Source organism: Plutella xylostella, chromosome 25 (assembly GCF_932276165.1).
Source record: "Plutella xylostella chromosome 25, ilPluXylo3.1, whole genome shotgun sequence".
Taxonomy (NCBI): domain Eukaryota; kingdom Metazoa; phylum Arthropoda; class Insecta; order Lepidoptera; family Plutellidae; genus Plutella; species Plutella xylostella.
The window spans coordinates 1,573,331-1,597,768 of record NC_064005.1 but is presented as its reverse complement, the minus strand read 5'-3'; the positions used below and the strand labels follow the sequence as shown (position 1 = coordinate 1,597,768).

The window sequence follows — 24,438 nt, the reverse complement described above, 5'->3', positions numbered from 1 at the left end:
TATAAAAGTGATATGTCATTCGAAAGCTGAAGAATTAGGCTTTCAATTAAGATCAATACCATAAAAAAAAACTAAGCGCAGATTTAATGACGCATTTTAATTGCCCGTCAGTGTTAATTACCTCATTAGGAATCCACGCCTTGCGCTACCTGATCCCGCTATAAAACCTTTCCACATCCGGTGTACCTTATCAGTCGCTTGTTGCAAGTTGACCGGTACACATCTCGTTGCATTGTATTCCTTGTTTTCGCAAACCCATGGATACCACACCAGAAGAAGCTGCTCAAGTTGTTGCCTTGCTGCAACAAGGGTTAAGTCAGCGAGCAGTCGCTGCCCAGCTCCACTTGAGCCAGTCTGCTGTATCCCGAGTATACAGACGGTTCCAAGAGACTGGTGCCTTCAATCGAAGACCAAGAACGGGCCGCCACCGCTGCACTTCAGAGAGAGACGACCGCTTCATTGTCTCAACCTCGCTGCGCAATCGACACCTTACGGGCGTTGATGTGCAGCAAGAACTGAGACGTGTACGACAAGTGGCTGTCAGCGAGTGGACAGTGAGAAGACGCTTGAAGGAAGCCAACTTGACACCAAAAAGACCTGCATCAGGCCCCAAATTGACTGCAGGCCACCGACAAGCGCGTCTTCAGTTTGCTCGAGAGCATCTCGATTGGAGCATTGCGCAATGGCGGTCGGTCCTGTTTACTGATGAGTGCAGAGTGTGTCTGCATGGCAGTGACAGGAGAGGCCGGGTCTACCGGCGTCCGGGGGAACGATTTGCCCAATGTTGTTTCGCTGAAACAGTAGCATATGGCGGCGGTTCCTGCATGATGTGGGCTGGTATTTCTCTAGAGGGAAAAACCGCACTTGTTTTCGTGCCTGGAGGCGGCCGAGGAGGCGGGTTAACAGCTGATCGGTACATCACCGACATTCTACTCGGTCATGTTGTGCCCTATGCAGAATTTGTCGGTGAAGACTTCGTGCTAATGCACGACAATGCCCGCTGCCACACGGCACGAGTCAGTCGGCAGTTTCTGAGAGAGAAGGAATTGCGCACGATGGACTGGCCTGCGCTCAGTCCTGACCTGAATCCCATCGAACACTTATGGGACGAGCTCAAAAGAAGAGTTCGGGCCAGGAATCCAGTCCCTGCAAGCGTGGACGAGCTGAAGACAGCTTTATTAGAGGAGTGGGACGGCATTCCTCAGGAAACTGTCAAAAAGTTGATAAGGTCTATGAGAAACAGGCTGCAGGCTGTAATTAGGGCAAGAGGGGGCAATACAAAGTATTGATTTAAATAAATAAATTTTTATCTTAACATTTTTTGTTTAATTTGTATAATACGATACCCATACCCTTTTTTCCTAAATTCCCGTTTTTCCTACAATTGCGTTCAGACATCATTTATTTCAAAAATGATGAATGGATTTCAATAATAATGATATCAAATTAAAGCTGACATCTTAAGCTTTTAAATGACATATCATTTTTATTATTTCTATTCATAATTTTACTTGTATTAATGTATGTTTGCGCCGTCAAGGCTTGAGTCGATTTGGTTGCTCGCGAGTGTAGTTATCTTCTCTGACAGTAAAAGCGCTATTCAACATATATAGCTCGTTGCGCCTCTGGATGCAGAGGTGTATCTGTAGCATATGAAATTTTAAATAAGTTAAATAGTATTAATGTGTCTAACAGAAAAGTGAACATACAATGGGTCCCTTCCCACGTGGGAGTAAGAGGTAACGAGAGAGCTGATGAGTTAGCCGGACTGGCCGCTGTCGATGGTGTAATATTATATAGTATCAAACCAAGCTACTTTGAGGCACTACCTACAATAAGGATGAAATGTTGGAATTTATGGAAAGAATATTTTGATGTTAAATCTAAAGACAAAGGCATTTGGTACAAAACTATACAAAGTGAACCCCTCAAAGTACCTTGGTTTGCAAGTATAAATATCAGTAGAGAAAATGTTATTGTTGCTCACAGACTGCGTTCCGGACACATGCCATTAAATAAATTTGGTTTTTTGATGAAGAAGACAGAATCCCCCAATTGTGATCGGTGTGGTGTGATTGAAGATGCCCAACACCTAGTAATGGAGTGTGTCCGGAACCAGGCCGACAGAGATTTATTATTTAAGTTACTTAATATTAATGTTTTAGATTTAGGAGCCATGCAATATATTCTAGCAAGCCCACAGTCTGAAAATTGCAAGCTACTATTTAGCTTTGTTAGATTTAGTTTAAGGTTAAGAAATAGCTGATTGTTATCTTGTATTAGGGTATGATGGGACTGATATGTTTCTACAGAAAACAAAGTCCCCAAATAAAAATAGATTTAAAAAAAAAAAAAACTCCTATTCTCCGTCAACCACAGACTCGGGTTTCTCTACCCATACTCTGTGGTTTTTCTTCTTGGAAAGTGGAAATTTCTTCTGCGTATCACATGTGCTACACGTTAGATGAAGAAATTTCTGCTTATTTGAAGTCTTTTTGATTTTTCGATTGGCCGAGACTTTTTCTATGAGGGAGCACTTACACTTCTTGCAGGACTGACGCTTGATGTCTGGGTGGCTGTGAATAAAAAAAAGGTTTGAGTTGCTTTAAAATTCTTTCTCTTATAAATGCTGAATGTATAAGATTATTGAAGGGTTTTCAGAGTGGTATTTGTATTTCATTATTAATACATAATGACCATAACCAAGGATGTTTTCATGCTCATTATTATAGCTAAGATTATGATATTATAAAACAAATGGGGCGGTAAGAATTATTTAGGTAATCACTCACATTTTCAATACATTCTTTTTGGCTACACTGGTCATGAGATTCCCGTAGTAAGATGACAGGACACGGTTGGTCTTGGCTAGCTCCTTGCTTAACTATGAATAAAAAATTATATTAATTAATATAAACATAATTATACTTATCTCTACACACTACAAAATACAGTATATGTTTGATGCATAATAAACTGTAAAACACGAACCTGATACAAATAGTTTATACGCTGAAATGAATCATTGCCTTGTATTTTTTTCATTCTTAAATCTCAAATTTTTGTGTATTAACTTAAATAATCAAAATTTTATCTCTCCAAAAACATAAACATTGTTTTTGCATCTGACTTTGACACTTTACATTTTGACAATCAGCTGATTAAGATTGTCATGCGTCTTGAAATTTACAAATGCCTGCAAAATAAAATGAAATCTGGAAAAAACAATATGAGTTTGATTGATAGTTTATAAAATAAAAATACAAATTATTAGATTGATTTGAAAATCATTTAAATTATTTACTTTAACTGTTCACTTCAAGAATTAATACAAAATAGTTATCTAAACTTTCTGAACTGTCAATTCTGACATTAAAATTCTTCAACTTACTTATCGGCGCTGTACAAAACAATTTAAATTTATTATAATTTCGGCTTCTAGATACTGCAGTACAGAAACAATCACATATTCATTTTATTCGACAACGATTAATCATTGTCTAATTTAATTCCTCTTAATTTAGTGAAAATTGTGTAATGTTAAACTGACCTCTACATCTAAAAAACAAGGACAATGCTATCAAAAAAACGAATAATCCTAACAAGATTACATGCTAATGTTCGGTTAAAATATCGGTCCTTCACAACTCCCCCAAGTGTAGCCGATATTGAAGTGCCTTTTTCTAATAGGTGAGGTTATTTAATACTTTGAGGTTATGTATTCAGAGGTTATATTTTTGGGTTAATTTTTCCTTTATCCGATCACATAATATAAATACATAAATCCCATATATACAATAGCCTACAATGCCGCAGGCTTGCAAATAAAACAGTAACATTCTAAAACCATTTATTCTTTTTAGCAATAACTTAAAGTTATCAACGGGTCGCTATGCCAGATTTGCTGATGGGTCAAGCATTGCCACGCTGGGCAACACCAGCGTGCTGTCCACGGTGGTTTCGAAGGCCAAGGCTGGCCCCAGCTCGTTCCTTCCACTCACCGTGGACTACAGACAGAAAGCGGCAGCCGCTGGACGGATACCCACTAATTTCTTAAGAAGAGAACTTGGTTAGTATTGCTTTTAATTATATTTAAAATAATATTCTCAAAATTCTTTCAGACACTAGGATTCATGAATTTGTTTATGATGTATGCTAAAGTTGCCAATCCACCAATGTCTACTTACCACCCTTTGTGAAATTTCTATTGTGGCTATTATTTATGTGCAAAACAATACACATAATTTTATTCATGTATGCCAACTCCAGTACCTAGTTAAATGTAACCCTGTACAGTGTCCAGTACTCCTACTACAATAACAATAATTTGCTTATTCACAGGCCCAACTGAAAAGGAGATCTTAACTTCAAGACTGATAGACCGCTCACTTCGCCCCCTGTTTCCTAAGAACTACAACTATGAGACCCAGATAGTATGTACAATGCTGGCAGTAGACTCAGTAAACTCTCCAGAGACTGTAGCTATTAATGCAGCGAGCACTGCCCTAGCTCTGTCCGATGTGCCATGGAACGGACCAGTAGGAGCAGTCAGGTTTGTGTGATGTACTTTATGATTTTTCAGCATAACTAAACATGACTTACACACAAAATATATATGTCGCAGGCATCTGGTTTAATCTCCTGTTTGATTGAACCGCTAGCCTGTTCATTGGATGACGCTACTCAGTTGTATGACTAGGCCGAACGTTGATTGTACAAGCGTCACCCAATGAACGGGCTAGCGGTTCAATCAAACAGGAGATTAAACCAGATGCCTGCGACATACATATATAAACCATAGACAAAATTAATTTCATACAGGGATAAGTGACTTTTCAGGGGACCTAAAAATTTGACTCACTCATGTGAATACACTTATTTATTTATTTAAGACAAAAGTTTACAAAATATTTTTCGCTTAACCTAGTGATTCTGAAACTTTTTACAGTTTGTACGACCACTAGCCATTCCTCTAAATTACAATTAATAGAATAAAGAACTTATTATTAGGTAGGTACACAAGAACAATTCATATAAATAAGTAAGTACTTATGAGTTACGACATACAAACACATACATACACAAACTGAGGTTTCATACAATATTGGTGCATATGTTTTATTTTAAAAATAAAATCAAAGGCTCATTAAATTAACATTGTCTACCGTATAATACTATATCTAGTTTTGGAATGCTGAACTTTTTTATATCATATCTCTTAAACACAAACCAACAAATGCTTTCCCCCCTGCAGAATAGGCCAAATAGACAACGAGATAATTGTGAACCCAACCCGCAAGGACATGGAGAAGTCGGAGCTGAACCTTGTGGTGACCGCGGCAGCCAGCAACCTGGTGGTCATGCTGGAAGGCAGCGCTAATAACATTCTACAACAGGACCTACTGAAAGCCATCAAACTAGGTACGAATGTAAGTTTGCATTGGATATTTTGTGACTGTGGTGATGGCTAATTTTTTGTCCCGTGCATGTAGCTTGCAAATGTAGTTTCTAAATCTGTTACTGTAATGGCTCCTTATTTGTACCAATAGGAAGTAATAGGTACAAAACACAACTAATAAATTAATAGCCAATAAGGCCACTTCTAGATAATCAAAATCTAAACGTTGACTATAATTTAAACTCTGAAAACACTATCTTATTTTTAAGTACAGTATAAAAATATCCATTCACTGAAAGTGTTTTCCTTGTATTTGCATATGGTACAAAATCTGGCTTAGTAGGTAATAGGTATACATAATGTCTGTGACTTTTACTGCTATAAGTAAACTATTTGTATTTTCACCCACACAAACAACGCATTAACACCAATACTCCCACCTTTCCAGGTACAAAAGAAGCACAGAACATAGTCCGCTCCATAGAGAAGTTAGCCAAGGAACACGGGCGGCTGAAGCGCGAGTACGAGGCGCCGGCGCCGCTTGACCCGGCTGTCGTGGAGAGCATACGGACACTGTCTTCCATGAAGATTAGGGAGATATTGAGGTTTGTTAAAATTAGGAGAAATTACTGACTGTAATCCCGAAAGGGCTAGACCCGCTTTTAGCTGTACATTTGTACTCAAGTGATAGGTCGCGAATCGTATCGCCGTTTTTGAATCAGTATAATGCTTTTAGTACAGTAAGGGGCAGATAAACCTGACCCCCCTCAGAAGCATTGTTAGTATGAGAGAGGGGTCAGGTTTCTTTGCACCTGACCGTACACATCTAGAATCTAGATGTGCAAGTTTTCCCATGATGTTGCTCTTCACCGTGAGAGTGCGATAGAGAAGCTGGCCAAAAAACACGGGCGTCTGAAGCGCGAGTACGAAGCGCCTGCGCCACTCGACCCGGCCGTGGCGGAGAGCATCCGGACACTGTCTTCCATGAAGATTAGGGAGATACTAAGGTATGTGTCATCTTAAACACGGCTAGCCGACCCCAAACTAACTAACTAACAGAATAAGACTAGGACAGCTGATATAGTTATCTACCGGTGTCGGACGGCTAATATGTCTACCCAAATAGATAGACACATGGAAAACAAAAGTACTCTTCACACGAATTTTGAATGAGTACAATGCTCTAAGGGTACACATCTAAAATCTAGATGTGCAAGTTTTCCCATGATATTTCTCTTCACCGTGAGAGTGCGATAGAGAAGCTGGCCGGGGAGCGCGGGCGGCTGAAGCGCGAGTACCGGCCGGCCGACCCGGCCGTGGCGGAGAGCATCCGGACACTGTCTTCCATGAAGATCAGGGAGATACTCATGTCAGTGGACGTCTTATCTATCTACAGTGTCGGACCGATGCTATAACTTTACAAATACATAGATAGACAAAAGGCAAAAAACATTACCCTCCTCCTTCGGCAGTCGGGTAACAAAAGTGCTCATCACACGAATATTTTCCATGGGCGGGATTCGAATCAGCGGCCCCAAGTTTCTTCCTTCTTTGAGAGCAGAAGCGCGAGTACGAGGCGCCCGCGCCGCTCGACCCGGCTGTCGTGGAGAGCATCCGGACGCTGTCTTCTATGAAGATTAGAGAGATACTCAGGTGTGTGAATTTTGAAAACGATTATGATGTTGAACCTTCTTATACTGGGGCCAATAATTATCGCGATAATTGATACACAGGTTCATTCTCAGCGTCCCAAGGTACGTTACGTTACCCTATGTATTTTATGTGTTCAATAATTTGTTTGTTTTTAGTTGTTAATTTCGTAATTAAGTACACCTAAGTGCCCTTTTCCAATGTTTAACTTTTACCTATAGCGGTTGTCTGGAAGAGATCGCTCTTAGCGATAAGACCGCCATTTGTGCATGTATGTTAATTAAGTTAAATTTAAGTTATGTTTCATGGTGTGCAAATAAAGATTATTATTATTATTATTATTCATTCTGTGTAAAAAGTATCGGGATCAATAAAACAAAAAATGATTGTTATTCATCCAATTTTATCATTTTCAAAGTATGCTCCTTCAGAAACAATACACATACGCCAACGAATAATCCAATCATCACAAAAAAATTAAACGCTTTTTTCAGAGTTGTGTTTAGCACTCGCCGCGATTTTGCCTCATTGTCTTAGTTAGGAAACCTGCTCGTGCTCATCCAGACATATAATAATCTACCAACCAGCAGTTGACCAAAGGAATGGTAAATAATCCATTCGTAGGTAGGCAGTTTAGATCTTATGAGCATAATAATATGGGTTACAGTTCATTTATTGGACTACATAAACCTTTATTTATCTATCTATTCCAGTGACTACTCTCACGACAAGACCTCCCGAGACAACGCTCTCTCAGCCCTCCGCGCGACAGTGCTCAACCAACTACGTGACACTAATGTCGAAGTGTCGGTGCTGTCGGACACCTTCACTGACAACCTGCAGCAGATATTCAGAGACTGCATCTTTGACGGGACGCGGTGCGATGGGAGGGATGAGTGTCAGCTGAGGGATATTAGTTGTGAGGTTGGTGTCATATTTAACTTTATATTTTTAAGTAGAAGTTAAGTTTGAAGTCTTAAAGGCCTAAAAATCCATTTGCTGTGTGTACGGTTAGCTTTAGCCTTGAACTCAGATTCCCCAATAAGTTTTCCCGTGGCAATTCTGGATTAAAAGTCCATACCAATTTTCAGCCAAATCGCTTTATTCGCGCTGGAGTTATAAATAGAGTAACATGACTTTCTTTTATAGCTCTATCAAAAGTGGTGTTCTAAGCCGAAAAGTATTATTTAGTCGTAGAACAAAACTTATACATAGTGACCCCCATACTCACCCCCTATCGCCTAGCATACCACTACACCAACACCCTGTATAACTTACACGTCCCCGCAGGTAGGCCTCTACGAGCCCCTCCACGGCTCGGCGCTGTTCCAGCGCGGGCAGACGCAAGTGCTCAGCACCGTCACCTTCGACTCTCCGGAGAGTGCGCTCAAGATGGACCCTTTGACTATGCTTACTAGGTAAGTTATTACAAAAATATAACTATATCGTACTAAATTTACCATAAATTTTAGACTTAATTTTCAGGGTTTGTTGTTTGCTTCCTGTATACTCATTTTCTTCTTCAGTCTTCCCGTGAATGAGTAACAAACATCCACATTTATATCAAATCAATCAATTCAAATGGAAGCCGATGGGAATAGTGTTTTAGGTATGAATTTTAGCCACAGAATTTACAGTCCAACTATAAAGTCGTGAAAACGGAAGTGGATCCTAACTAATTGTTTAAGATCGTATTTAATCGTTAAAAATCCATAGTCAATCGGTATGTTATTTTTAAAATGTATGTTAAAGTAAGTAAATAACTGATGATCATTAAAAGTCTTAGCTAAATCGCACTCTTTGATGTCAGGACTTTATAGTTTGCTTGTACAAAATCCTTCCTATTAATATTATAAAAGCGAAAGTTTGTGTGTCTGTGTGTATGTTTGTTACTTCTTCACGTCAAAATGGTTGAATGAATTGTGTGTGAAGTTAGCTGACACCCTGGATTAATATAAAGGCTACTTTTTATCACGATATTCCCTCGCTATCACTCCCGAAGCAAAGCGCGCAGGGAACAGCCAGTAAATTATCATTTCATCCCTCCACAGCGGCCTAAAAGAGAAGAACTTCTTCCTCCACTACGAGTTCCCGCCCTACGCCACGGGCGAGGTGGGGCGGGGCGGGGGCGGCGCGGGGCGGCGGGAGGCGGGGCACGGCGCGCTGGCGGAGCGCGGCCTGCTGCCCGCCGTGCCCGCGCAGCCGCTCACTGTGAGGGTCACTGCGCAGGTGCTGGAGTCTAATGGTAAGCGGAATATACCTGTTGCAATATAAGGCTGTTGATAGCTACAGAAAATTGGAATGTACTCTTGATTTACTGGAACGAATATATGAAAAGACTACAACTGCCATCATCATCGGCGTCGAAGGAGGGCAAACACATCAATCATTTGTTCAATGAATAAAGCTTTTCGCTTTTAATTCCTTTCACCACGTTGACAAACGCTAGTCTAGCTGTAGTGTTTGTCACCCAGACGCTAATTTTCTTAATTATCTTATTTGACAACCTTTTGCACTCACATTTGACACCCTTAGGACTTGACCGTATCACAAGTACTCCTCGTAATACATTCTAAATCCTTTCCTCAGGTTCAAGCTCAATGGCATCAGTATGTGCCGGCTCCCTGGCTCTCTACGACGCGGGGGTGCCCTTGTCCGCGCCGGCCGCCGGGGTCGCCGTCGGGCTGGTCACGAGATACGACGACGCGGGACACATAGCCGACTACAGGATACTCACTGATCTGCTGGTGAATTTTGTTTTAAATGTTTTACATTGGTAGGACTGTAGGTTGGTTGGGAAATTCTTCAGGTTCTAGCCACAAAATAGATAGAAACAGAAATCCACCGCATGTATTCACTTCACTTTTCATGCCTATTTCATGACGACCGAATGTTGTAGTGTGTTAGATATAGATAGATGTGGGACCAGGCGGTGGAAATGGAAACCAAAACTATTTAAACACTGAATCACGTTTATTTTAGTATTACATCCTTTAAAACAATTTATATTTGAGCACAACTACATTTTTGCTAATCTTCCATTCATCCCTCATTCATCCTTTCATAGACAATCGATGCTTTCTTCCTTTCTTCACACACTCTGTTCATCCAAATAATAATAAATGATAATGCTCCATTCCTACAACTCGGCCATCCTGCTTACATGCTGCCCTCAGCATGTGCCTTTAAAACAACTTAAATAAACAAACAACAAACTCAAATAAATAACAACATAAATTAACACCTTAACTAATAATAATAAACAAATACGGCTTTACAACTTAAAACACACACATTCGTCATCATTCGTTCATCATCACTTTTATCTTTCTTTCCCTCAATATCACTTCCTTTCTTTTCTTCTTTCTTGTCTTCTTTCTTATCATCTTCTGTTCCTTCTTTCTTTTCATCTTTTTAATCTCGTGTATCGCTTCTCTTCTTATCTTTCTTCTCTCATGTGTCACTCGCCTTCTTATCCTTCTTCGCCTCGGTACCACTTGACTTCTAAACTTTATCATCTTCCTTGTCTTTCTTCTTGTCACCAACACCAGAGGACTAGAATGTGCTGAGTGCGTCCTTTTCCGTTCCACGCTCGATCCCGGACGAGCCCCAAAAATTGTGGGACCAGGCGGTGGAAATGAAAACCAAAAGTATTTAAACACTGAATCACGTTTATTCCAGTATTACATCCTTTAAAACAATTTTATGTTCGAGCACAACAACCTTTTCTAATCCTCCATCTTTTCTTAATCCTTTCACTCACTCATTCTTCGTTCCTTTCATAGACAATACTTCCTTTCATAGATAATACTCGCTTTCATAGACAATAGTTCCTATCATACACTCTGCACTATCAAATATTATTAAACGATAATGTTACATTCCTACAACTCGGCCATCCTGTATAGATGCTGCCCTCAGCATGTGCATTTAAAACAACTTAAAAAGAAAAGGTTGTTGTGCTCAAATATAAAATTGTTTTAAAGGATGTAATACTAAATTAAACGTGATTCAGTGTTTAAATAGTTTTGGTTTTCATTTCCACCGCCTGGTCCCACAATTTTGGGGGCTCGTCCGGGATCGAGCGTGGAAATGCCAAAAAACGACGCGTGATGATGAGCACACAGGACGACGACGGCCATTAAAGACGAAGACGAAAATACGACGAAATAAATTGGAAAAAGTTATTGGTGACAAAGTTGGTCGCTAGTCACTAAATATTTGAAGACGAAGACGAAAAATGACGACGCAAACAAGAAACGACGGAAGAAGTAACGCGATGCTTGGTAGCATGGTGTCCAACGACAAATTCTGCGGAATTACTAAATTCAGTGGAGAAGATGAGACGTATTCTTCGGTGAAGTGGGCCGCCCATATTGAAGATAATGCCAAGATATTCGGATGGAGTGCCCGGCAGAAACTCATTGTCGCTCGACAATCGCTCGTTGGTACGGCTCAGTTGTGGCTGAGATCGGAGGAGACGTACAAAACATTTGAAGAACTAAATGCCGCCTTACAAAACGAATTTCCTGATGAATTAAATAGCAAAGAAAAGCACGAGCATAAATACCCAGAAGAAGAATATGACAATCATAGATACGATTCAGGTGAAGAAGAACAGAGTGACAGCAAAGAGATGTCAATGTCAATTCAAAACGATGTAAATAAACAAGGTTTGCATAGTGAAAAGGAGAAACTGATGAACATTTGCGAAAAATCTGTAAATATGTTGATAGATAACGGAAGTGACGTTAAACTTATTGTAGACGATGTGTATATTGTAAAAAGCGACGATGAAATGAAGACAATGAGAGATGAACCAATCGATATGAAGGTTATTCCCAAAGATGATATCCCTGAAGCACAGTGGCCAACGCGTATATCATCGATGGAACAGAAGTTAGTGGAGGAAGAAGTAGCAGAATGGTTGAGAGAGGGTATAATTCAAGGAAGTTACTCAGAAGATTCTAATTCTCTGGTGCTGGTGACAAGAAGAAAGACAAGGAAGATGATAAAGTTTAGAAGTCAAGTGGTACCGAGGCGAAGAAGGATAAGAAGGCGAGTGACACGTGTGAGAAGAAAGATAAGAAGAGAAGCGAAACACGAGATTCAAAAGATGAAAAGAAAGAAGGAAAAGAAGATGAAAAGGATGAAGATAAGAAAGAAGAAAAGAAAGGAAGTGATATTGGGGGAAAGAAAGATAAAAGTGATGATGAACGAATGATGACGAATGCGTGTGTTTTTAGTTGTGATGTTGTATGTGTTTATTATTATTAGCATTTATTATATGTTATTAGTTAAGGTGTTAATCATTTAAGTTGTTTTAAAGGCACATGTTGAGGGCAGCATGTAAGCAGGATGGCCGAGTTGTAGGAATGGAACATTATCATTTATTATTATTTGGATGAACAGAGTGTGTGAAGAAAGAAAGAAAACATTGATTGTCTATGAAAGGAAGTTTGACGGGAAGAATGGAGGATTAGCAAAAATGTAATTGTGCTCACATATAAATTGTATTAAAAGATGTTTTAACCGAAATAAACGTGATTTAGTGATTAAATCAGCTTAGTTCTCATTTCCACCGCCTGGTCCCACAATTTTGGGATGTGAATGTGAGGAATGTGCTGAGTGCGTCCTTTTCCGTTCCACGCTCGATCCCGGACGAGCCCCCAAAATTGTGGGACCAGGCGGTGGAAATGAAAACCAAAACTATTTAAACACTGAATCACGTTTAATTTAGTATTACATCCTTTAAAACAATTTTATATTTGAGCACAACTACATTTTTGCTAATCTTCCATTCATCCCGTCAAACTTCCTTTCATAGACAATCGATGCTTTCTTCCTTTCTTCACACACTCTGTTCATCCAAATAATAATAAATGATAATGCTCCATTCCTACAACTCGGCCATCCTGCTTACATGCTGCCCTCAGCATGTGCCTTTAAAACAACTTAAATGATTAACCTCTTAACTAATAAACATAAACAAATACGGCATTACAACTTAAAACACACACATTCGCCATCATTCGTTCATCATCACTTTTATCTTTCTTTCTCCCAATATCACTTCCTTTCTTTTCTTCTTTCTTGTCTTCTTTCTTTTCATCTTCTTTACCTTCTTTCCTTTCATCTTTTTAATCTCGTGTATCGATTCTCTTCTTATTTTTCTTCTCTCGTTTGTCACTCGTCTTCTTATCCTTCTTCGCCTCGGTACTACTTGATTTCTAAACTTTTTCACCTTCCTTGTCTTTCTCCTTGTCACCGGCACCAGAGGATAAGAATAATCTGAGTAACTTTCTTGAATTATACCCTCTCTTAACCATTCTACTTCTTCCTCCACTGAAATCTGTTCCATCGATGATATACGCGTTGGCCACTGTGCTTCAGGGATATCTTTGAGATTGGCCTTCATATCGATTGGTTCATCTCTCATTGTCTTCATTTCATCTTCACTTTTTACAATATATACATCGTCTACAATAAGGTTAACGTCATTTCCGTTATCTATCAACATATTTACAGATTTTTCGCAAATGTTCATCAGTTTCTCCTTTTCATTATGCAAACTTTGTTTGTTTACATCGTCTTCAAAACTGTTTGACATTGACATTTCTAAGCTGTCACTCTGTTCTTCTTCTTCTTCACATGAATTGTGTCTATGGCTGTCATTTTCTTCTTCTGGGTATCTATGCTCGTGCATTTCCTTGCTATTTAAATTTAATTCATCAGGAAATTCGTTTTGTAAGGCGGCATTTAGTTCTTCAAATGTTTTGTACGTCTCCTCCGATCTCAGCCACAACTGAGCCGTACCAACGAGCGATTGTCGGGCGACAATGAGTTTCTGCCGGGCACTCCATCCGAATATCTCGGCATTATCTTCAATATCGGCGGCCCACTTCACCGAAGAATACGTCTCATCTTCTCCACTGAATTTAGTAATTCCGCAGAATTTGTCGTTGGACACCATGCTACCAAGCATCGCGTTACTTCTTCCGTCGTTTCTTGTTTGCGTCGTCATTTTTCGTCTTCGTCTTCAAATATTTAGTGACTAGCGACCAACTTTGTCACCAATAACTTTTTCCAATTTATTTCGTCGTATTTGAAACACTGAATCACGTTTATTTTAGTATTACATCCTTTAAAACAATTTATATTTGAGCACAACTACATTTTTGCTAATCTTCCATTCATCCCTCATTCATCCTTTCATAGACAATCGATGCTTTCTTCCTTTCTTCACACACTCTGTTCATCCAAATAATAATAAATGATAATGCTCCATTCCTACATAGATACATAATTTTAATAATTTATGTGTCTATCTATATGTATCTGTGTAGATATATCAGCTGTCCGATACCCATATCACAGGCTCTGCCTAGCTTGGGGTTGGATGACCGTGTGTGAGATGTCCATGTGAGTGGTGGCATGCCTTTTCGTCGCGCTCGCACTGGTCCGAACTAGCTCGAGCTTTATGCGAGATATCGTATCCGTGAGCAGTGTCTATGTGTACTTACTTGAGCCCGCTTATGTGTAAAATTGACACTTGTGCCTATCTATTTTGTGCACTTACTCAATGGCATCAGTGTGCGCGGGGTCGCTGCCGCTGTACGACGCGGGGGTGCCGCTGTGCGCGCCGGCCGCCGGGGTCGCCGTCGGGCTGGTCACGAGACACGACTACGCGGGACACATAGCCGACTACAGGATACTCACGGATCTGCTGGTGAATTCAGTTTTGCATGGTTTACACTTGTAGGTTTGGTGGGATTTTTTCAAATGTTTGATATAGGTTTGGGCTTAGCGATTGATCGCCAAAATGCTCTGTCTTCGGTTTGCTTATACTTATGGTTCCCTGATTAATCGTCGGAGTGAGCTGGATGGCTTTCCACGTTTGCCTGTTCGGGGCTGGTGAATTTAGTTTGTCATGTTTTACACTCGTACCTTTGGAGATGGCGTTTTAGGTGTATCAGTTTTACAATTTTGGTGTGTGTTGATATTATAATGATGATTTTGGTGAATACTGGCATAGCAGAATATTTTTTCTTGGAATTTCTGTACAATTTTAACTGCTATTGTCAAAAATCTTATCCAATTTCTATAACGACGAACTTTACACTCAATACAACCTTTCGCTTTTCCTAGGGCATAGAAGATTACTTTGGCGACATGGACTTTAAAATAGCGGGTACTAAGAAGGGCATCACAGCGTTCCAAGCAGACATCAAGATACCGGGGCTTCCCCTCAAGATCGTCATGGAATCTATACAAAGAGGTTGCGAAGCGAAGAGTAAAATTATAGATATTATGAACCAATGTATAGACAAGCCAAGGTAACTATTATTGCATAAGATATTTCGTTAAGTAATAGAGGCCGTTACCCTTTCCAAGTTTACATAAGTACTTAGTAAAATATGCTTTTTGTATGAAGCCTACACATAGATAGGTAATCCCAGAACCAATATATGCATGAGACAATTCTGACAAATTGTAAGAAAATAATGATAATTTTCAGACAAGGTCGTAAAGAAAATATGCCGGTATTAGAAGAAATGGAAGTAGAAATACACAAGAGGCCTAAACTGTTAGGTCTTGGAGGATCCAACCTGAAGAAGCTTTACATAGAAACTGGTGTACAGGTAATAATATTTAAACTTTTAAAATTATATACTTTAGCAAGGCTGTGCCGGCATGATTTTTCATCCCACACCCTCTATAAATTGACAAATATGCTCTTACACATTTCACACCCGACCTTCTAACCCGCAGATAACCCCAATAGACGAGACAAAATACAGCGTGTTCGCACCATCACAAGCCGCCATGGACGAGGCTAAAGCTCGCATCGACACGTGGCTGTCCACCGAACGCACGCCAGACCTGGAGTTTGGAGCCGTGTACAAAGCTAAAGTAGTTGAAATGAGGGACATAGGAGTGCTGGTCACGCTGTACCCCGGCATGAGTCCTACTCTGCTGCATAACTCGCAGTTGGACCATCGGAAGGTGAGGTTTGGGCTTTTATTTATAATTTGTGATTCGAGCGTATCACTAACAGCGATTTTCAGAGCATGATTGACTTTCTAATGTGCTGTTTGCCTAGTGGTAGTTTCGGCACCGTTCAAGTGAAATGAAAGATGGTGCAATAGAGTCGCCATCTGGCGGTACAATCTGCGACATATGCACTGCACTGCCAAATTGCTACAGAAACCCGATCATTATTACATAATTATTTAAATCTTACGAAATTGACAGTGAACTAACGGGATATATTTCCATTACAGATAATGCACCCGTCAGCGCTAGGCCTGGACGTCGGCTCAGAGATCCAGGTCAAATACTTCGGTCGCGACCCCGTGTCGGGTCAAATCAGACTGTCTAGGAAAGTTCTAGTGTCCCCACCACCCGGACTTGTAAGAAAACTAGACAAAAGCTAGTGTTAGGAATAAAATTTTAAAAGAGTTTTATTATTGTGTTGATTTGAGAAAGAAAGGACAAATTGTTAAGTATAGATGGCGCCACGGGTAATGAAGATCGTCTGTGATTACGTGTGCTGTCAGTTTGGTTATCCCTTCTCTGATTGGCTGAGACAGTGATAGTGCGGCGTATGATTGGTCAGTTGTTTCCTTTGTTCCGTGAAGCATGTTTGTTTTTGTTATATTGTTTATGTTGAGATACATTGTTTTAATCGATGGTACGAATTTGATAACTTTCGTATAAGACTGTCAACAGTCTTCGAAAAAACCTATTACATAATTGTGTATGTATGTATGTACTTACTGTGCGTGTGGTATATTTTGGTGAAACCAAAAATTCTTGTGAATATGATGTAAATATAAATACATAATTACTATTACCTGAATATATTCTAATGTTTTATTTACTATTTCTTGAGGAAGGTTTAAATAAAAACAAGAATTATCGTTTTAATTGTATATTGAAAGAGATTTCTGTACAATTTACAGAGTATCGTATCACAAAAGGACGTTTGTCGAAGGCACTTAATTACACCTAATTACCAACTCGCTGGGCTAATATTACGCGCCCAACGAGAAAACTTAACATAATAATATACCTTTAATACGTACATTCAAACAAAGTAATTGTCAAAAAATAAAGGAATCAAGTAACAATACTTCTAACATTAAACGATTAAATACGTAAAAGTCATTAAAAAACATAGCGATAAAAGTAACTTCAAGTTTCACTCAACACTGCAGTCTTTGATATTTATTGTGACTACCAGCATTTAACATTAAATATATCAATTATATAACATTCATATAATAGACACTTCTCTTATCATTATGTACAATTATATTCGATCAAGAGCGCTCTGCGCAGAGCGAAATAACACCTAAACCGTGCGACATAGGAAAGGAAATACAATGGCAATAGATTCACTACTATCCTCTTTTTTTTTTTTTTTTTTAAGGGTTTTGGCTTGGCCACTGGGCCTTTAAGCCATACTATCCTCTTAAAAACTAATGGCATACGTTTAGAAATAAAGTCCAAAAACACGCGTTGTATTAACATGTTACATAATAAATATGGCCTAGTGTTACTGGACGTTACTATTTCTAAACTGGGGATATTTGGCCACACAAAAATATTACACTTTTTACTAAACAAACCAATGGATATACCACTGATGTGAGATCACTTCTGACTAAAGATGAACTATTTGTCTATTGCCAAGATATTTTACAGATATGTAGTTTCACTAGGGCCCGTGCAGGAGACTTAACTAAACAAAATTATACAAAAATATAGACACACACAAAAATTACAATATTCAAATGATCAATGACATTTCGACGACGCCATAACAACATGGCTTGCTTTGCATGAAATGAATAGTGTTTCATTTAATTCGATTGTTATACATGTGCTACTGTAATGTTTTCCCATTATTAATTAATTATCCATCAAAATTTCACATACACAGCACAAAATATGTAGAGAGTCAATTAAATTATGATTTTAGTTATTATTAGTGACGATGGCAAGAACAAAATTTATGGATGAACTCAAACAGCCTCATATTGCAATTAAAATTAAATTCTTTCGTTGAATCCACCTCAGTGGTCGTTGTAAAGAACACATTTAGAAAATGCACAAAATAAATCAAATTCTATCGAGTATTCAAATCAGTTCTAGACATGTAAATTATCTCCTTAGATTTATCAGTTATATTTATTTATTTCATGGATGACGTATGAAGAAATACCACAATTTCATTCTTAATATCCCTATTCTTGTCGACATCTTTCCTATGTCTATTTAATTCATTTCATCGTTTAAACAATTCGAATCGTCATATAATTAATTTAATCCTATTGTAATCGTCAAAGGCACAAGGCGAAAGCTTTCTACGAACGTGAAATCCCCAAAGCAAAAAACCCAATAAAACGGGTATAAATAATGCGAATCAAATTGAATAAATATAGCTGCCAAAACTCTGCAGTAAAAGAAAAACAAAAGAGGTCAACGCTTCATAACTTTTTAACTGGTACGCTTCCAAAGAGCAAAAAAATATTTAAACCAAAAAGGCGACAAAAAGAGGTCGGAGGTTCATAAATTTTAAACCGGTACGCTTCCAAAGAGTATTCGCAAGAAAAAGTTTCTATCTAACTAAAAAGGCGACAAACCTCAAACGTTAAACTCCAAGGTCGACACTTCATAACTTTTTAACTGGTACGCTTACAAAGAGTATAAATTTGCAAAAAAATATTATGTCGAACCAAAAAGTCTTCAAACCTCAAACCTCTTCCAACCTCCTTCTTCACTGTTCTAACCTCCAAGCTCGTTCGTAAGCCTCTTCTCCCACTACGCGACTCTCAACTCTCTTGGTCGCTTAGACGAGTCAACGACGCATCGAAGACCCGTTTTTATAGGCGATCATGCGTTGCGGCGCACTCGTGTCGCTTGAGAGTCGCGTAGTGGGAGAAGGGCCTAACTGCCCAACTACCAACTGGTCACTGGCTGAGTCCGAACAGCTTGAGCGCGTTGAAGGCGGTGGCTAGCGCCACGTCCTCGGGCCGGCGCGCCGCCAGCCCGGCCACCAGCTCCACCACGGCGGGCAGCGCGCACGGCTCGTTGCGCTGGAACGTGCAGTAGCGGTTCACGAATAGCATGGATCTGGGGATGGAAATAACGATAAAATTAATAAGGATTAAGTTACGCCTTCTATACAGAGTGTCCTAAAAGTCAACGTCATGCCTCCAAGGGCCAATAGACCAGCTCATGAGTGGCCAGAATATCGAAATATGACCTGTAAAAATTCGATAGTTTTCGAGATATTGACACTTTTATAAATTTGCTCAAAATCTGGGATCAGATTTTGCGTTCAAAATTCCATATTCTTAGGTTTTTCTTGATGTTGCATCACCTATATAGTCCTTCTATTGATCTCAGTCCAAGAAAATAAGAAGTAATGCTGTATGTTAAAAAAAACGGTTTCTAAGTCATAAAAGGTAATCACATCTTTTTATAAGCAACTTGGACTCTACATATTGTAAAAAAATAAACCACGCAATAAAACAGAGGCGATTAAAATCCCCAATGCTCACCTTTCCGTCAACGAATCCTTCACATGCACCGGCAGCTTAGACGCTCTCATATTAGGGTACATAAACGGCGAGTCTGTCTCCACCAACAGCTGGTCCATCGGAAGCATTCTCTCCGACAGTAACCTCCGGATACCGCCATCCGACTTATCCTTGCATATGAACCCAGTGATGCCAATATAAAACCCTTTCTCTATGTATTTGAGCCCTTGTTCTACCGTTCCCGTGAAGGAATGGATGACTATTGGAGGGAGACGGGCGCTGTATTCGTCGAGGATTTTCAAAACGTCGTCTTGTGCGTCTTTTTCGTGAACGATGATCGGTTTGCGGAGGTCGCACGCGATTTCTATCTGTGGATGGGAGAGGGAGAGGTTAATATTGGCAAATGTTTTAACTTCTTATTATAACACAGGCAAATAAATAATCAAGACGAAAATGACTGCCGTTGCATCACTGGAAAGGGAAGATTCCACTAATAGGAAAGAGTATTAGGAGAAAAGGTGTCTAAATATTCATAATACGAATCCGAATATTTTTTATGTTTGTGCATTGTGCATAAAATTATATGTACTGGTGTTTGGTATCGAACGTATTGTAAAACTAACCAACATAAAACGTAGTCGTTTTCCTTGACATAATCAATAGGCCTTCTTTTAGTTAATTAACATTAAATGACAAAGAAAGCCATTTAACTCATAAGATAACAATGGAGGTAAGGTATTTGTCAATGCAAACTTAATGAGAAAAGATTATTTCAAGGAACATAAGAGAAAGATATGTTTAAATTCCATTTTCACATTTGTTATAATTCCTGTGAACTCATCCAAACATGTTTTACAAACATGGAACAATAGCTCAACTATACATAAGTTTCTCTACACATTATAATGACTATAATTACGTTTAATTATTTTTCTATGATGTTTACACCATTAGTTTGTTATCAATCACTGTGAGAGAACTGAGAATAACATCCGGTTATTATCCATCAAGAATACTTACAAGGTGTGCTACAGATTAACAAGTTTGTATGAAATGGATGCAGCATGAATCATTGCTGTTTATTATTATGTTGCAGAATCACACTTTGAAGCTGTATAAAATTTTAAGAACAAGTTGGTATGCAACTTAGTTGGGCTAAAATATTTTGGCTTATTTTAGCTAGGTTAAAAGAAGTTACTTGAATGTAAGTATTGTCATTATAAACCACCATTACAATTTGGCAAAGCTCCTACAAATTTTTCAAAAGAGCTCTGTAGATGCCTTCCCAAATCCTGGCTAATATTATAAATGTGAAAGTAACTGTGTCTGTCTGTCTGTCTGTTATACTTTCACGCCAAAACTACAGAACGGATTTGAATGAAATTTGGTATACATTTGGTGTAGACCCTGGGAAAGAACATTGGCTACTTTTTATCCCGGAATTCGCATGGGAAAACTTTTTAAGGCCTATCACTCACCTGTCGTTTAAACACGTCCCGCTGCACGTGAGGCTCCGAGAAGTCCTTGCTGTAGTTGAGGCCGCACTCCCCTATGGCCACACACTCCGGCGCGCTGGCGATATCTTGTAACTCCACCCACATATCCTCTTCCACCATTGACTTGGCATCGTGAGGGTGCACTCCTGGTGGATGAAGATTATGTTTAATATTAAAGTATGATAATAATAATGACTTGAAATGACTGAAGAGTACACTGTCTTCGTGTTTAAAATTGGAGCTACACAAAAGAGACCCTGAGGATATACTTAATATGTATCGATCAACTGTACTTTTAATGTGTATGGCTCATCCTGTCTAAGCAGTTTTGCTATTCAGCTACCAGCACAGTAACTAAATGTCTCTGACAGTAACAAACCCTAATCCCGCTTTAGAAGATCAATGCCTATAAGTGAACATTCATACATACTTATGAATTGGATCATTCAAAATAAAATATGCTTCACACCAGCATTCCAACGATTCAATAACCTTCCTAAGGTTATCTTGATTGCGACATGAAACATACAATGCAGCCAATTGAAGTCAATTGGTGCAATCAAGAATGTATGTGAACTGACCAGCCGTGGAGTAGATAGTCCCGGGATAGAGCCTCGTGAGCCGCAGAGCCTCCTTACTGTTCTTCACTGATGTTCCTGTGACCATGATTTTTTGGACACCTGAAAATTTTACAGTATTAGAGAGATTAATCTTGTTTGGTTACTGTCTTCGGAAGTTTTATTTATAACTCTAATAGCTTTGAAAGTTTAAGGATGAATAAAATAAACAGTTCCTGAAGTGTTATATTCTATAATAACTAATGGATCTCTAATCTTTTAAAATTCATCATGAAAGAGCTAAGTGATGCAGCAGTTCCATAAAAAACACATTGGTTTGGTAAACAGCAAAAAATACAGTTGAATTGGATCTCTAAAAATGAAAGTATCAATATTTACATACAAAAGCAATTATACTCGACATTACTAACATATATCACATACGTAACGTGAACATTACGGATTCAGTGCACCGATGCACGCAATTTTTTACATTTGTCCTGATTTTTTTCACAGCAACAAGTGGTTGTAGTAGTTACCTGCATCTTTTGCCCTCTGCACCACGGAGTCGAGATCACGGCTGTATTTCTTGTTCGTGAGGTTTGCGCCGATGTCGATTACAATAAGATTTTCGTAACAGCCTTTCAGGTTTTCAGAAATTTGTGTTTCTTCAGACGTCATCCTTATTTTGTTGAAGCTTATTAAATCGGTGTTTACCTGAAAGGTACGGTGTTGTTATAACACTTTTCTATCGTCAGCAAGTTACAGTAGATGGAATTGTACTTACAAATTGTTTTAAACACTCCTGCTAAATAAGCTTCGTAATTAATTATGACTAGTAAAAATGTTCACCCGATTCACTGTCCTGCCACCATGTTTTTGAAGCAGTTGTTTTCTTTTGCCAGTTACAAAAATAAACTTTGACATAAGTTTGACGTTCTTGTAGTCTTGTATGATTGGTGGAAATAAGCAATAACATGCACGCGGCAATAAAAACATACCTAAATTTACGTTCCGTATTCTTATAGATTCAAGAACCTAACATTTTCCACTTCTATTTTTTAGTATTTAGGTACATACCGAAAAGATAAGTGAAGGATGCTCTCAAGAAAAGAAAAAGGATGGAAAAAGGTGAATCATAAAAAAGGTCCAAATCTAAATACAATAAAAAATTAAATAAGATGAGTTAATACATTATAACGAAACGTAGTCTACATGACGTTCAAATACCTAATCTTTTAAGTTCGTTTACTTTTCTTCATTCAGGAAATAATCACTCATTTCGCAAATCATTGAAACAGGAAGGATTTAAGATTAATTTTATCAATTAAAAATTCAACTGAATATTATTTCAAATGATTATTCAGCTTAGATTGTATAATTAATAACTTCACTCTATTTGATTGATCGGTTTAAGAACAAGCCAGTAATATGCGACTATTTTCAGTAACCCACATACGCGTGCACATTCCATGGGTTTGCTGTCTTTTTAATTTTATTGTTACGTAATCTGTCATCTCAGGCCATCGGCTGACATTGACAATTTAAGATTAATTTCAAAACAAATACGTAATAAATAGTATATTCTACATATTTTAATTAAACTAGCAAGCATGCAAGCGAAAAGCTTTGTTTCTAAGAACCTGGTGGCTATAATCATGGTGCCGACTATACTTGGAGGGCACTATGCGTGGTACAGATTACAGCAAATGGACGAATTAGTCAAACCGGAGCAAAGGAGTCAATTGCCTATTCTAAAGGTAGAAGATATCACAGCCCCACTTATGCTGCAGGTGTTACAGCTTAGCCCCCAATTCATAGTTGCCTTATATATTGAGTATATTTTTATAGGTTAACCTTTAGGTACTACATGTTTGATGTTAATGTTACCTGCACTGATGCAATAGCTTGTCATTTATGAGCTCTCATACCAACTATAATAAAAAGGGGTAGCATATCGGCTTTGTCACTCACAGTGTATGATAATCCAGTATAAATCCACACTATGTAGGCACTAATGAGGTACTAATCTAATGTTTTGTTTCAGTATATTAATGACTTCTTCAACAAAGATACAGCAAAAGTTGAAACAATGAAGAAATAAGTTTTATGAACTGAACTCACTGCAAGGAAGTATGTCGTTTGTAAATATGTAATAAGATGGGATTTATTCATTCATCCTCATATTTAAATTAGAGATAAATAAAATACTTATTTTAGTTATTTTTAACAGAAACTTTATTAAAGTAAACTAATAATATACATATGTCGGTGAAGTCATGATTACAGTCATGATACTGACACCGCTGACTCGCCCGGATACGAAGCGCAGCAGCGCCGCCTGGCGGCGCTCTACAGCGTCTATGGTGGGGCGCGTGGCAGCAGGTGGGAGCAGAGCGGCGCGCTCCCTCACTTGCCTTCCAACCGCCGAGCGCTATCGACCTGTACCCTACGTTTCGTGTCTTAGTTCTGTGTTGTGATCTGTAAAGTGTACCTACTTAATAAATACCAAGTTATTGCTGCCAAGAGTGTTTCCATCAAGCCCGGATCCCACTGCACGCCCACTATGTCTGATGGAGATGGAGAGCTACTGCCGAACCCCTCACCTTCGCCGACACATATTTTATTATTTGCTATTAACCCTTAAACAGCCCCATAGCCATCTATGAAATTATTTCATTGATTTTCTTACCCTTAACAGTTTAAAACAAGGTGGGATCCATATACCCTATAGCCGCTTAGGGGTTAAGTAGGAACTATGTTTCAAATTGGGAGAAGTAGTCATA

At 38.8% G+C, this 24,438-nt stretch overlaps 3 protein-coding genes across 3 annotated transcripts; 1 reads left to right on the top strand and 2 right to left on the bottom strand.

Annotated features, from left to right (window-relative positions):
* Window positions 1-2,165: 2,165 nt before the first annotated feature.
* LOC119691067 (ribonuclease P protein subunit rpr2) lies at window positions 2,166-3,152 on the bottom strand. Its single transcript, XM_038107555.2, has 3 exons — window positions 2,992-3,152; window positions 2,793-2,884; window positions 2,166-2,576 (listed from the first exon to the last, which is right to left on the bottom strand). Exons 1-3 carry the CDS (start codon window positions 3,043-3,045, stop codon window positions 2,360-2,362), a joined length of 363 nt encoding a protein of 120 aa, XP_037963483.2. The 5' UTR covers window positions 3,046-3,152; the 3' UTR covers window positions 2,166-2,359.
* A 220-nt stretch (window positions 3,153-3,372) lies between these two features.
* LOC105393329 (polyribonucleotide nucleotidyltransferase 1, mitochondrial) lies at window positions 3,373-17,464 on the top strand. Its single transcript, XM_048630140.1, has 13 exons — window positions 3,373-3,690; window positions 3,864-4,069; window positions 4,342-4,552; window positions 5,255-5,421; window positions 5,847-6,003; window positions 7,762-7,972; window positions 8,339-8,466; window positions 9,100-9,293; window positions 9,638-9,795; window positions 15,197-15,384; window positions 15,567-15,690; window positions 15,821-16,054; window positions 16,333-17,464. Exons 1-13 carry the CDS (start codon window positions 3,575-3,577, stop codon window positions 16,483-16,485), a joined length of 2,247 nt encoding a protein of 748 aa, XP_048486097.1. The 5' UTR covers window positions 3,373-3,574; the 3' UTR covers window positions 16,486-17,464.
* A 135-nt stretch (window positions 17,465-17,599) lies between these two features.
* Window positions 17,600-22,596, bottom strand: LOC105383893 (3'-5' ssDNA/RNA exonuclease TatD). The gene is made up of 6 exons (XM_011554029.3): window positions 22,440-22,596; window positions 22,192-22,369; window positions 21,677-21,775; window positions 21,078-21,241; window positions 19,621-19,967; window positions 17,600-19,189 (listed from the first exon to the last, which is right to left on the bottom strand). The coding sequence occupies exons 2-6, from the start codon at window positions 22,331-22,333 to the stop codon at window positions 19,027-19,029; spliced, it is 915 nt and encodes a 304-aa protein (XP_011552331.1). The 5' UTR covers window positions 22,334-22,369; window positions 22,440-22,596; the 3' UTR covers window positions 17,600-19,026.
* Window positions 22,597-24,438: the final 1,842 nt, after the last annotated feature.

Bases quoted from the DNA above. Each gene is read 5' to 3' on its own strand.
- LOC119691067 (XM_038107555.2), bottom strand. From the start codon at position 3,045: ATGAAAAAAATACAAGGCAATGATTCATTTCAGCGTATAAACTATTTG. The intron at 2,885-2,991 runs GTTCGTGTTTTA...TTTTATTCATAG, and splicing joins GTATAAACTATTTGTATCAG to TTAAGCAAGGAGCTAGCCAA. The intron at 2,577-2,792 runs GTGAGTGATTAC...TTTTATTCACAG, and splicing joins AAAAAGAATGTATTGAAAAT to CCACCCAGACATCAAGCGTC.
- LOC105393329 (XM_048630140.1), top strand. From the start codon at position 3,575: ATGCTATCAAAAAAACGAATAATCCTAACAAGATTACATGCTAATGTT. The intron at 15,385-15,566 runs GTAACTATTATT...GATAATTTTCAG, and splicing joins CAATGTATAGACAAGCCAAG to ACAAGGTCGTAAAGAAAATA. The intron at 15,691-15,820 runs GTAATAATATTT...TCTAACCCGCAG, and splicing joins ACATAGAAACTGGTGTACAG to ATAACCCCAATAGACGAGAC.
- LOC105383893 (XM_011554029.3), bottom strand. From the start codon at position 22,333: ATGACGTCTGAAGAAACACAAATTTCTGAAAACCTGAAAGGCTGTTAC. The intron at 21,776-22,191 runs GTAACTACTACA...TAAAATTTTCAG, and splicing joins GCAGAGGGCAAAAGATGCAG to GTGTCCAAAAAATCATGGTC. The intron at 21,242-21,676 runs GTCAGTTCACAT...TTCATCCACCAG, and splicing joins GACTATCTACTCCACGGCTG to GAGTGCACCCTCACGATGCC.